This window comes from Phalangium opilio, unplaced genomic scaffold, assembly GCF_054372755.1.
Source record: "Phalangium opilio isolate 3A_F unplaced genomic scaffold, DU_Popi_V2 ptg000002l_1, whole genome shotgun sequence".
In the NCBI taxonomy this organism is placed as follows: Eukaryota; Metazoa; Arthropoda; class Arachnida; order Opiliones; family Phalangiidae; genus Phalangium; species Phalangium opilio.
The window spans coordinates 4,443,144-4,454,146 of NW_028324144.1; the positions used below are offsets into that span (position 1 = coordinate 4,443,144).

General features: G+C 37.4%; 1 protein-coding gene across 1 annotated transcript in view; it reads left to right on the forward strand.

Annotated features, from left to right (window-relative positions):
* The window catches only part of LOC149718387 (protein jagged-1-like), a 94,497-nt gene extending 84,399 nt beyond the window's left edge, over positions 1-10,098 (forward strand). The window contains exons 8-17 of the mRNA XM_089843944.1: positions 3,846-3,959; positions 5,498-5,611; positions 5,702-5,815; positions 5,881-5,997; positions 6,067-6,294; positions 6,376-6,500; positions 6,590-6,877; positions 6,946-7,077; positions 7,149-7,311; positions 7,956-10,098. Of these exons, the coding sequence (XP_089700070.1) occupies positions 3,846-3,959; positions 5,498-5,611; positions 5,702-5,815; positions 5,881-5,997; positions 6,067-6,294; positions 6,376-6,500; positions 6,590-6,877; positions 6,946-7,077; positions 7,149-7,311; positions 7,956-8,575 (2,015 nt within the window). The 3' untranslated portion in view covers positions 8,576-10,098. The remainder of the gene's footprint in view (positions 1-3,845; positions 3,960-5,497; positions 5,612-5,701; positions 5,816-5,880; positions 5,998-6,066; positions 6,295-6,375; positions 6,501-6,589; positions 6,878-6,945; positions 7,078-7,148; positions 7,312-7,955) is intronic.
* Positions 10,099-11,003: the final 905 nt, after the last annotated feature.

Genomic DNA, 11,003 nt, shown 5'->3' on the forward strand with positions numbered 1-11,003 from the left:
GAATGATCCAACAGGTCTTGGTTTGGTCTTCCTTGGGGAGCAGGTAGCCCACACGAGCTGGGGAGAATGAAAAAAATCTCTCTAGACGTCCGTGTCTGTTGGGCGGTTTTTGTAGTAAAGGAATCCCATTGCCCTGAGGGCCGTGCCGCCGCAGAATTTAACCAAATATTTTAGGCCTATCTAACTTACCTGTTAAAAAGAGAAGAAGAAAAAAAATTACCTTATTTAAAGAAGGTAGATTCAGTCGTGCCTAATCTTAATACCTTGCCAACCAACATTTTTTCCACAAGCGAGAGGCAAAAAAGTAAAAACAAAATTACCGATACCAGGATTCTTATTAGGCACTTGGTAATTTTTACTTAAAAAAACCAAATGAAGCTCTATAAATTTAAATATTTCGTGAGCAAATAAGCTTCACGCTGAATTCCTCTGATTGATATCTGCATTTACATCAAATACTTTATAACAAACTGTAGCTTAAAATAGACGTGTTTTGCAGTAATACGGAATGGACAGATGGACCATTTTATTCTACAGGGGCGTCTGCTACATTTAGGGTTAAGTCAGAAGTTAAGAACCAGTCTGGGAAATAAGAATATTTTTTAAACTAGTCCTTGGGACCAGTCAACCCCACCCCTAGTGTCCAAAATAATGAAGTGGTTCTTGGACTTGTCCACACTTAGTTTTCATATAGATTTGCAACTAATTAACTGGTCCTGAGGACTAGTGACCCCCCAACTGTCAAAAATAATGAAGTGGTCCTTGGACTTGTACCCCTTAGTCTCCCTATATAATGGTAACCCCAAGTTCTTAAATTTAAAAACTGGTCCATGCAATTAGTAAACTGGTTTTGGACCAGACTGGTCAGAACATCCGGTATATGAAGCCCTAAGACGTTGGCAGTCCCGTACCAAAGTCATTGTGGTTTGAAGCCTCTTTTAACATCTTTGTTGACCACAAACCCATCTTAAGAAATCAAGGTGGTCAAACACCAGAGTGACCAGACGCTATTTTACCCCACGACCTTTGGAAACGATCTATTGTGACATCTATGCTTTAATAAGTTTCTTTTAATCTTAGAGAAGTATTATTTTAAATTTTAAGAAAAAAGCTTAAAAAGCCCGAATTCCTGTTATAAAAATAAACCCTTAAAGAAAAGCAATATTTTAAGGCAATATGTTAATTTCTTCGTTTATAAATCTTCACCGGTAATAAATAAAAAGCTTGTAGGTTCTAAACTATCAGATATCTTTAGCCACGACAACGTTATCGTTTTGAACGGCACGTAGCAACCGTTTGCTCCGATAAGGGAGGGATAAAATTCCATACCAAAAAAAAAAAAAAAAATCAAACCCCCAGACCCTTTTTTCTCCTAATCCAACTACGCACGGATCAAGGGATCCAACACTAGTTGGTACTCTTAGCAAATATCCTTTCGAACCATACTTAAGGAGTACTTCATAGACTTATGCTAACATCGTTTCGAAATACTTCAAAAAAAATTGAGAATGTAGTTTGTTTTTACCAAACATTAGTCTGTCTGATGCTTGACCTTTGCCCCTCAATTGATTAGTGGCACTCGTACATTATGTTTTGATAAAACTATAAGTTCATAAGATATGTTCCATAAGTTTGTCAATGGTTACAAACTGGAGCTTGTCATGAAGTGAGTGAGGTAGGTCATAGATTCAGGGAAAAGCGATGTACGCCCGGTGAGGCGCTGTCAAGGCTTAGTAATGCAGACTAAATATAGGACCTTGATGGAAGTCCTGCAAAATTAACCACCGAGTTTAGGACTTCAATTCTCGCTTCCGTCGTTCTCCCTCGAACTAGCTCGAGCTCCAAGTCTCTCAGTAGCATTACGAAGTATAGGTAGTGTCTTACTTATGGAAGGAACATATCACTTATAAACTTATGATAGGGCGTGTTAACCTTGACCTTTATATCCTCGATTAATTAGGCACTCGTTCATTATGTTACTACCTGAAATAAACCTTGGGATCATCAAACTGCCCCTTGATTTTGATGAAATGAACAGAGTTGATTTTGGAAAAGATCTTAATACTATCGAACCCCTCGATCCAAACGTTCCTGTACGGTGGTTTCTTTCGCTAATTTTTTCTAAACCAATTTGCTCGTGAAGCGCGGCTAGATCGAGAGCTATTACATTTGACAGTCCGAATTCCTTTGGACAAAATACCTTTGGGGGCTAAAAAAATCAAGCCGGTAATATGAAAGTAAAAGATTCTTAGGTATGACTAAAGTTCGGGGAGAGTTACGGGTAGGCAAGTGCATGCAACAGGTAGTTTTTTTTCTCTTCTTGGGAGGGAGGCGTTTGGTGGGGGTTGTTAGAGGTAACTCCAATGATGGTATGGTAGTAGATGGCAAGTAATTAAACGGACAAATGCCTGATATTGGTGCTGTAGGTCGTTTTTGGTAAAAAAGAAAAAATAAAACGCTACCATCTCATGCCTAACTTTTAAACTTTTCCAATCCAGAGTATGTCCTCCCTCTTGGTACTCTCCCCACGTTGGCTTCTTAAAGTCTATACAGGGTGTGACAGATAAGTTTTTATCATATCAGTTAGTTCCTAAGTTTGACTGAATGTTCGGTATTCCGTTAACGCAAGAAGTAATATCTGATTTACTAGGGAGAAGTTATAAATTCGCCACATTTCCAGATTTATCTCCAGTCCAAACGTATATATAGTAGGTCCGGAGTTAATCCCCGCCTCTAAATTACAACCAGCCAGAATCTGATTGGTTCTTGAAAACTCCTCGACGCGAATGACGAAAATTACAGTCATATTTTCCGACTGAGGAGAGCTAGCGAAATAGCCCGGCCTCCTTTTACGTCCCCCCTTGTATTTTAAAAGGGGGGCTGGGACTATGGCGCGCGAATACTTAGGCATCTTATCCTTCTCCCTAGTAAATTAGATATCGCTTCTTTGTTAGAGAGAAGTAATCATTTCAGAATACAGAGGGTTGACATTTAATAGACCATTTCGATGTAACTAAAGGGAAAGGCAAAAGGTTTATTGCGCATGTCTCCTCATGATTACGATCAGTTTCCAATAAGATCAGAACCCAGCACTAACTAATCCAATTTTGGCAGTATGACATGATCAGTGTTACAGAGCCTTTTGACGTTTCTTACCCTGTATATATTGGGTAAGAAATTGAAGCGGTCTACCAAATAGTCAATGCCTCCTTCCCCCACACACAATTTAATTTCGTCTTTATAAGATAGAAAAAGAGAGAGAGTGAGGCGAGAGAGGTCTATTCCCCCTGCAGGTTAGCCGCCGAAGCTCCACCCAATCCGGATATGGCTTTTCCTTTGCCGTTCGTATATATACGTTCTGGATAAAAAAGGGACAAGTTATACCTTGCCCAACATTTCTTCAGATTCTCTCTTAACTCTGGTTTGCACTAGCAGACAACCGTTCGCAACTCGGCCAGGCCAACCTTGGAATAGGGCTTCATCTACAATCGAGACTTTTGGATAACACATACACACACAAAAAAAGAATGTTTTCTGTTTAAAGAAAAAAACCGAAACATTCTCTTCAACCCTCGCAAATTTTTTTTTATATCTTCTATACTTTGTAATACACCGACATTAAAAAGGGGGAAAATGGCAATGAATGTTTTTGTATTATTGAAGTAACTGTTTCATTGTATGTTATGTTTTCATGTACATATTTTTTTCACACACACACCACCACAAGTGTGAAAAACATTGAAATTATTTTTCTTTTTCCGACTTTTAATGATCTATGTCTATTATATAGACAATTTTCTTTATTTATTAATTTATTTCAAATTGTTTTTTATTTATTGTTATAGATATAAATGATTGCATATCGAATCCTTGTCAAAACGGTGGGACCTGCGTCGATGGTGTTAATACATTCCATTGCGTTTGTCCTGATGGATGGGAAGGTGCCGTTTGCAATATAAGTAAGTACTTGTTTGATAATACTCGGGGGGGAAAACTTCAAACGCGGTTTGTGTCGTAAGTAAGGCAAACAAAACACTCTGCTTTCAAGACGAGGCTTTGTTTCGGGAGACTTTGACAAATATCTTGATGATGACAATGCATTCTTAGCCCGATGGACCATGATATATCCGTCTTTGAATTTTTTTATTTAAAAGGATCGTAGTGAAATGAATGTTCCCATAAGTTTATAAGATACGTTCATAAGATAAGTAGGACACTACCTATACTTCGTAATGCTACTGAGAGACTAACAGCTCGAGATAACTAGTTCGAGAACGACGGAAGCGAAGTCCTACACTCGGTGGTTAATTTTGTAGGACTTCCATCTAGGTCCTATTTAGTCTGCATTGCTAAGCCCAAATTTGATAGCGCCAAAACCAGGCGTCGCTTTACCTCGAATCTATGACCTACCTCACTCACTTCATGACAAGCTCCAGTTTCTAAGCAACCAGTGACAAACTTATCAAGGAACATATCTTATGAACTTATGTGATGTTTCTCAGAAACATATTTTCCCAATAGAATATATTGAAAAGAAAGCATTGTTGACATGTATTACGTTTTGAGAAAAATCTAAGGCATTCGAAATTAAACGCTTGAATTCTTTTCCCTTAAAAATTGAGTCAAAATTTTCAAGTTTAGCCTCCTTGTCAGTATGTATTTATTGAGTTACGGCGGGGTTAAAAATGTATCTTTTCTATAAGAAATGGTTTCGGTTTAAAAGATAGGGAACACTATATGCTAGTGTCAAAGGTTAAATTCGCTACCAAGATCCCCGCGGGTAGGTGCACTGCGCATCTTATAGAAGTAGAAGAAGCTGGTAAGCAATTATCTTACCTACTGAGTGAGGGTAGCTCATCGTAGTACCTATAGAATACCACACCCATAAAGCGCATAGTCTACGTTACATACAAGTAGCGGAACTTTATACCCCGCCAAGATGTACCGTGCCGTGCGAAAGGTGAACTATAGCACCCACCCCACTTACCTGTAGAAAAAACTGTTAGGTTAGACATAGCTACTTGTAAACGGGGTGGGGGAGACATGCCATTAATGATAGCTTTTCTATTCGTTGAAAATATATTTTCTGTAACGGTGGAAATTGGTAAACAGTACAAAAAAATATGAATTAGGCTTAGCTATCTGTACCCTAATTATTGTTATCCAAAATGTATCTTTTTTTTGTACAACAGAAATACGTACGGTGTCTGTAGATAATTTGTAACTGAAGGTGGGTATTATGTTACGATCTAGAGTATAAGAAGGGAACTACTGTTTCCCCGGTTTAATGCGATTTGATTAGTTATTAATCATTGTGTACGTTAAGCCTAATTGTTATTAAATTGATGGCTACTGAACTTCCCGCCTAATACTGAACCGTAATTAAAATACAAATTGTATTTCTATCGCGGAGTTAACGACCTACCGTTCAATCTTGTTGTTGATTGGTTTTAAAACTTTTTTTAAAAAATATTTTGTTTTTCTTTTTGTAAATTAGATAAGAACGAGTGCGATCCGAATCCATGTCGACATGACGGTGTTTGCAACGATTTAATCAATGACTTTACATGCGAGTGCAAACATCCGTGGAAAGGGAAAATTTGCAATTTAAGTGAGTTCACGTTTGTTGTTGTAACCTTTAACTTGTTGAGTTCACGAAGGACAGGTTTTAAAACTAAGCCATATTTTTGTACTTTACCAGGACATACTCATTGCGATATCACGACGTGTCAAAATGGCGGTAGTTGCGTTGATATCGGTGACACATTTGTGTGTCATTGCAAAGAAGGTTACCAAGGAAAGACATGTCAGAGTTGTAAGTACTTCTCGAACAATGTCGAAGTTCAATATTTATAAACTAATTATCAATGTCTTTAATAGCTAACAATCCAAGCTGCAGATCAAATCCTTGTAAAAATGGTGCAACATGCGTCACGGTCGGTAATTCGTACAGTTGCGTCTGTCGCGAAGGTTACGATGGACATAAGTGTCAACACAGTAAGTACTTGGGTCAAATTTTTACTTTCAAACGTTTCTTGTTTAATTAAGTCGTTTATTTCGTTACAGACGTTGACGACTGCTCACCTAATCCTTGTATGAACGGTGGTCGTTGTATTGACGGAGTTAATTGGTACTTGTGCGAATGCGCGCCAGGTTTTACGGGACCCAAATGTCGGATCAATAAAAACGAGTGTAATAGTAATCCTTGCGCCGATGGCAGTACCTGCGTAGATGAGATCAATAACGTCACTTGTTTGTGTCCACCTGGTAAAGGAGGCCGATTTTGTCGTGATGGTAAGTTTTAATCAATTAGTTACTTAACTTAACATTTATTTATTATTTCTGGAGATGTAAATTTTTTATGTTCTATTCCAGTTGTACCAATTGTAAGCGCCGGTTCTTGTATCTGGGATGGTAAATCTCAACCGGATGGCAGTACTTGGGTGAAAGGAGAGTGTAACACTTGTCGATGCAACCGTGGACACGTGACATGCACTCAGGTACGTGATATAATATTTGAATCTTAACCACCAAAACTCAAAGCGAAGAATGTTGTGAGTAAAATTGCGTTTAATTTACTTTACTATAGGTTTGGTGTGGACATCCGAACTGTGTTCCGTATCAGAACCCAATTGACGGAGTACACCAGTGTCCGCCTAATCATATCTGTTCGCCTATTCACCGTCAAAGTGCCCTTGATTGTTTCACGCCACCTTGTAAACCCCGAGGAATTTGCACTCGTATTGGACACGACCCTTACGACCCAATGTTAACCTCACCGTATAAACTCAACAACGAGTGCGAACCTAACAGCGCCACTCTCAGCAATAACTGCGCTAAAATTACTCTATTATTTGATAAGAGTAAAATGCCAACTGTAAGTATTGAATTAATTCTTAATCATTTTAATTAAGGTGCCTAAAATAATTTTAATGTTTCTCTTAGGATGTCACTATAGAAGAAGTCTGCGTTCAACTTAGACGCTTCCCAATACTTCACAACTTCACTCATACGTTCCCAATTATTGTTCAATGTGGAGTGAAAATGAACGAAGATGATACTGTTGAAGTCACAGTGGTAAGTACTTAAACTATCTTTCATTTTTTTATTAAGAAGGACAAGTATCTAAGAAACCTTTTGTGTCACAGTCTTCCACAGCCGAACCTTCCATACAAACTTTTCAAGTCTTAAGCGAAGCCGCGAAGAGAATGGCCGATTTAATCAGCAGGAAACTATCTGATAGTGTCGCCTTGTCCGCCGTTATCGAGGTTAAAGTTGAAACATCTCGAATCAGTCCCGAAACAAGCACCGGTAAGATCATTTTAAAATACTTCGTAATGTTTACTGAGAGTCTTAGCTAGTTCGAGAACGACAAGCGAGAATTGCATTAGTACACTTGGTTAATTTAGCAGTCCATCTTCCTATTTAGTCTGTACTGAGCATTTAACAGGCGTCGCTTTACAAGAATCTATGACCTACGTCACTCCATGACAAGCTCTCAGTAACCAGTGAAATACTTCGTAATGTTACTGAGAGTCTAACTGAGAGCTTGTTCGAGAACGACAAGCGAGAATTGAAGTCCTACACTTGGTTAATTAACAGTCCATCTTCGTATTTAGTCTGTACTAAGCACTTGACAGGCGTCGCTTTACGAGAATCTATGACATACGTCACTCCATGACAAGCTCTCAGTAACCAGTGAAATACTTCGTAATGTTACTGAGAGTCTAACTGAGAGCTTGTTCGAGAACGACAAGCGAGAATTGAAGTCCTACACTTGGTTAATTTAGCAGTCCATCTTCGTACTTAGTCTGTACTAAGCACTTGACAGGCGTCGCTTTACGAGAATCTATGACATACGTCACTCACTTCATGACAAGCTCTCAGTAACCAATGACAAACTTATGGTAGCTCAGAACATACTAACGTTGGTGAATCTTTGTTTTCTTCTACAGCAGGTCGAAGCGTCTTGGTCCCCGTAATGGTATCATTGTTGGCACTGATCCTCTTAGTAGTGACAGCCGCTATCGGGTACTGGTACTTCAAAACGCAGTGTCGCGGAGGTCGCGCGCGTTCCCATCTCGGACTCGGTGTCGTGGGCGGCAATAAGCGACGAGAAAGTGGGCGTTTGCCCCATCATACCATCAGTGGTAAATTAGAACACTTAGAAAGTGAAGAGAAATCTAATAATCAGAACGAAGAGAATCTGAGGAGATATCGTAACCCTTTACACGCCGCCAGTTCCGTCGTGGCGGTAAGTGGTCCACCATCATCTTTGGTGGGTGCCGCGCCCATCCCTAACTTAGTCGGGGGACATTCGGCTAAACCTATTTCGCCCGTGCCCGCGCCCAAAGAGAACTTATGTCCCTTAGTTAGGTGCGAATCTACCGAAATGATCGAAATAGAATTCGATCCGGGTAAATCGAATATCCCTAGTAGAATATTTAAAGCCCAATCACCCGAAGCCCAAAAAAACACTACGCCAGCCATCGTTAGCGTTAAAGACGTGGCCAAAGACAATAATTTAAGGGCAACGCAACAAAGGAGACTTTCCGACAAAGAAGTCATTGTCTAGTTAATTAAATAATTAATTATTCAGTTTAAAAAACAAACCAACAAACGTGATTAAATTTAAACATTTCGCGATAAAGTCATATAAAAGTTACGTGAAGAATGTTGAACACACACGAAAGACAATTTTTTTAACTTTGTTAAAAACAAATGAAATCATCGTGAAAAAAAAAACACTTTTTTATTTATTTCCTTAAAAAATGATAAATAGATCTCATACGTACGTCTTTAAATTTTTCTCCCCCCCCAAAAAAAATTATAATCAATCGTCTCTCTGAACTTTGAACTTTCCACAAAATAAAAAATGGCGTCGCGCAGGAGGCAAAATAATCAAGTCTGACCATACATGATGATGATGATGGTTAACCATTTTTTAATTGTTCCTGAAACGATTCAAAACCTAAAAAAATCATTCCAATTTAACATTAAAATGAATTAACGAATGGAAAACAATAATTTATTAAGAAAATGTTTAAAAAAACAAACATTGTGAACGCTAACAGTAAGGTTGAAAATCGTGAGGTAAGTTCGTTACTTCGAGTAATTAATTAACTTCTGTTAACACAAATCTACTAATACAACAGACAGACTTCGTGTTTTCTTTTACAAAATGACCTTTGAACTCTAAAATCAATTTTAGCAGAATAAAAGGCTATTTTAATTTTTTCAAAATGGTTTCAGAAACCATTTTTCACAAAAATCTTAAACAATAGAAAATTTATTAGTCCAAGATCGTTTTTTTTTTAATCGCGAATTTGTTGTTTTGATTTTCACAAAACAACTTTAATAATCAATTAAAAAAATAATGTTAATATTTTAAAGTGACTTATTTTAAAAAAGAAGAAAAAAAAAATTTCTTTCAACAATTTTTTTACGTATATAAATTTAATGTAAATATGTAAATAGTATTACAGTTACATCAACGTGTACATTTTTTAATCATTAATTTATATTATAAGATTCAGGAAAAAATATATGACAAACTTGGAAATGTTTGTTAATTTTTTCCAGATGAATTTCACGGATTTTATTTTTAAAATGAAAAAGCGCAGTATTTATATTTTGATACCATGAAAAATAAATAATAATAAATGAAGCAGAAAGATTTAAAATTGATTTAGAGAAATAGGTTTAACTATCGCCTTATATTTATTTTTTTACTTCTTAAATTTACAATGAGTGCCTTTCCTTTTTAAACTACTTTGAAAAGAATTCTAAAGTTAAATTATTGAAACATTTTATAGTATCACGAAACCAACTTTCGCCTTACTCAATTTCTCTCTAACTAATAAAAAGTAGGCTTAGCAATAATAATTACTGAAAAGGTCGTTGGTTAAAGACGAAAGATTTAGAAGGATAAAGCGCTGGATATCTTAGAAAATTTTATCGAATTTTACTGTAAAACAAAACGTTTAAAAAGAAAAATATAAATCTGTGAAAAAAAAAAAAAAACACTAAACTGATAGAAAAAAAAAGATCAGCCATTTTGTGCAACAAAAAATAAATCTCATCCTCAAAAAATTTAAATCTGAGTACATTTTATTTTTATATATACAAATAGACCATTTCGGAAATTACATACTGACAAACCAACACACAATGACAAGGCCACCATTGGTCTATTCTTCCTCTTGCCCAGAAGCAGTGCTAGTTGGCGCAAGGGAGAATAGCCCAATGGCGGTCTCGCCCCTGTGGGTTGGTTTCTCTGTATATAATTTCCGAAATGGTCTATTTGCACTACATTCAGCTAAGCCTACTTGGTGGCAGATTGCTGGTAAAAAATGGACAACGTCATCAGTCCGCAGGTGGGGTAGGGGTAAAACGTAAATATATGGTAATAAAGGCCATACCAGATCACGTGATTGGGTTTATGGCACACAATTCGATGTAGTAAAACAGTCTGCCCTAGTAGAAATTGATGGGCCTTCCATTTTTACCGGAACCGGACATACATTTACACCATGTCACATGCACTGTCATTGCATTGAGAGTCCCAATGTTAAATGATCTACAGCTCATGACAAAACTTTTATCAACGTTATCGTAGGTCAATTATAGACCCTTCCCGCCACTGGCCTATTTTACAACTAATACTCTCCTTTTATTGTGATAGTTTTTACGCTTCACTGTAGGCGTAAATAAATTTTTAGACTTTCTATTGGACAACTGCGTTTGCGCTCTTTTATGGGAAATCACGTGATACATTTTGATCAGTTTTATCATCGCCAGATTCCTACAAAAAGGGATTGCAATTTACACTCGAGTTCCTTTCACAGAACGTTACGCTGCCAGTCAACAATTGTGAACTCTCGCCGGCTTTGGACTATTTTTAAGAGGGTCTGTGTTATCCTTTGTGCAGTCTGTCTAAAAACTATGAACCTAAGTTTAGTACTCGTGGTGACACAGTGCGAAGTGTGCAAGTGCCTGCGGTC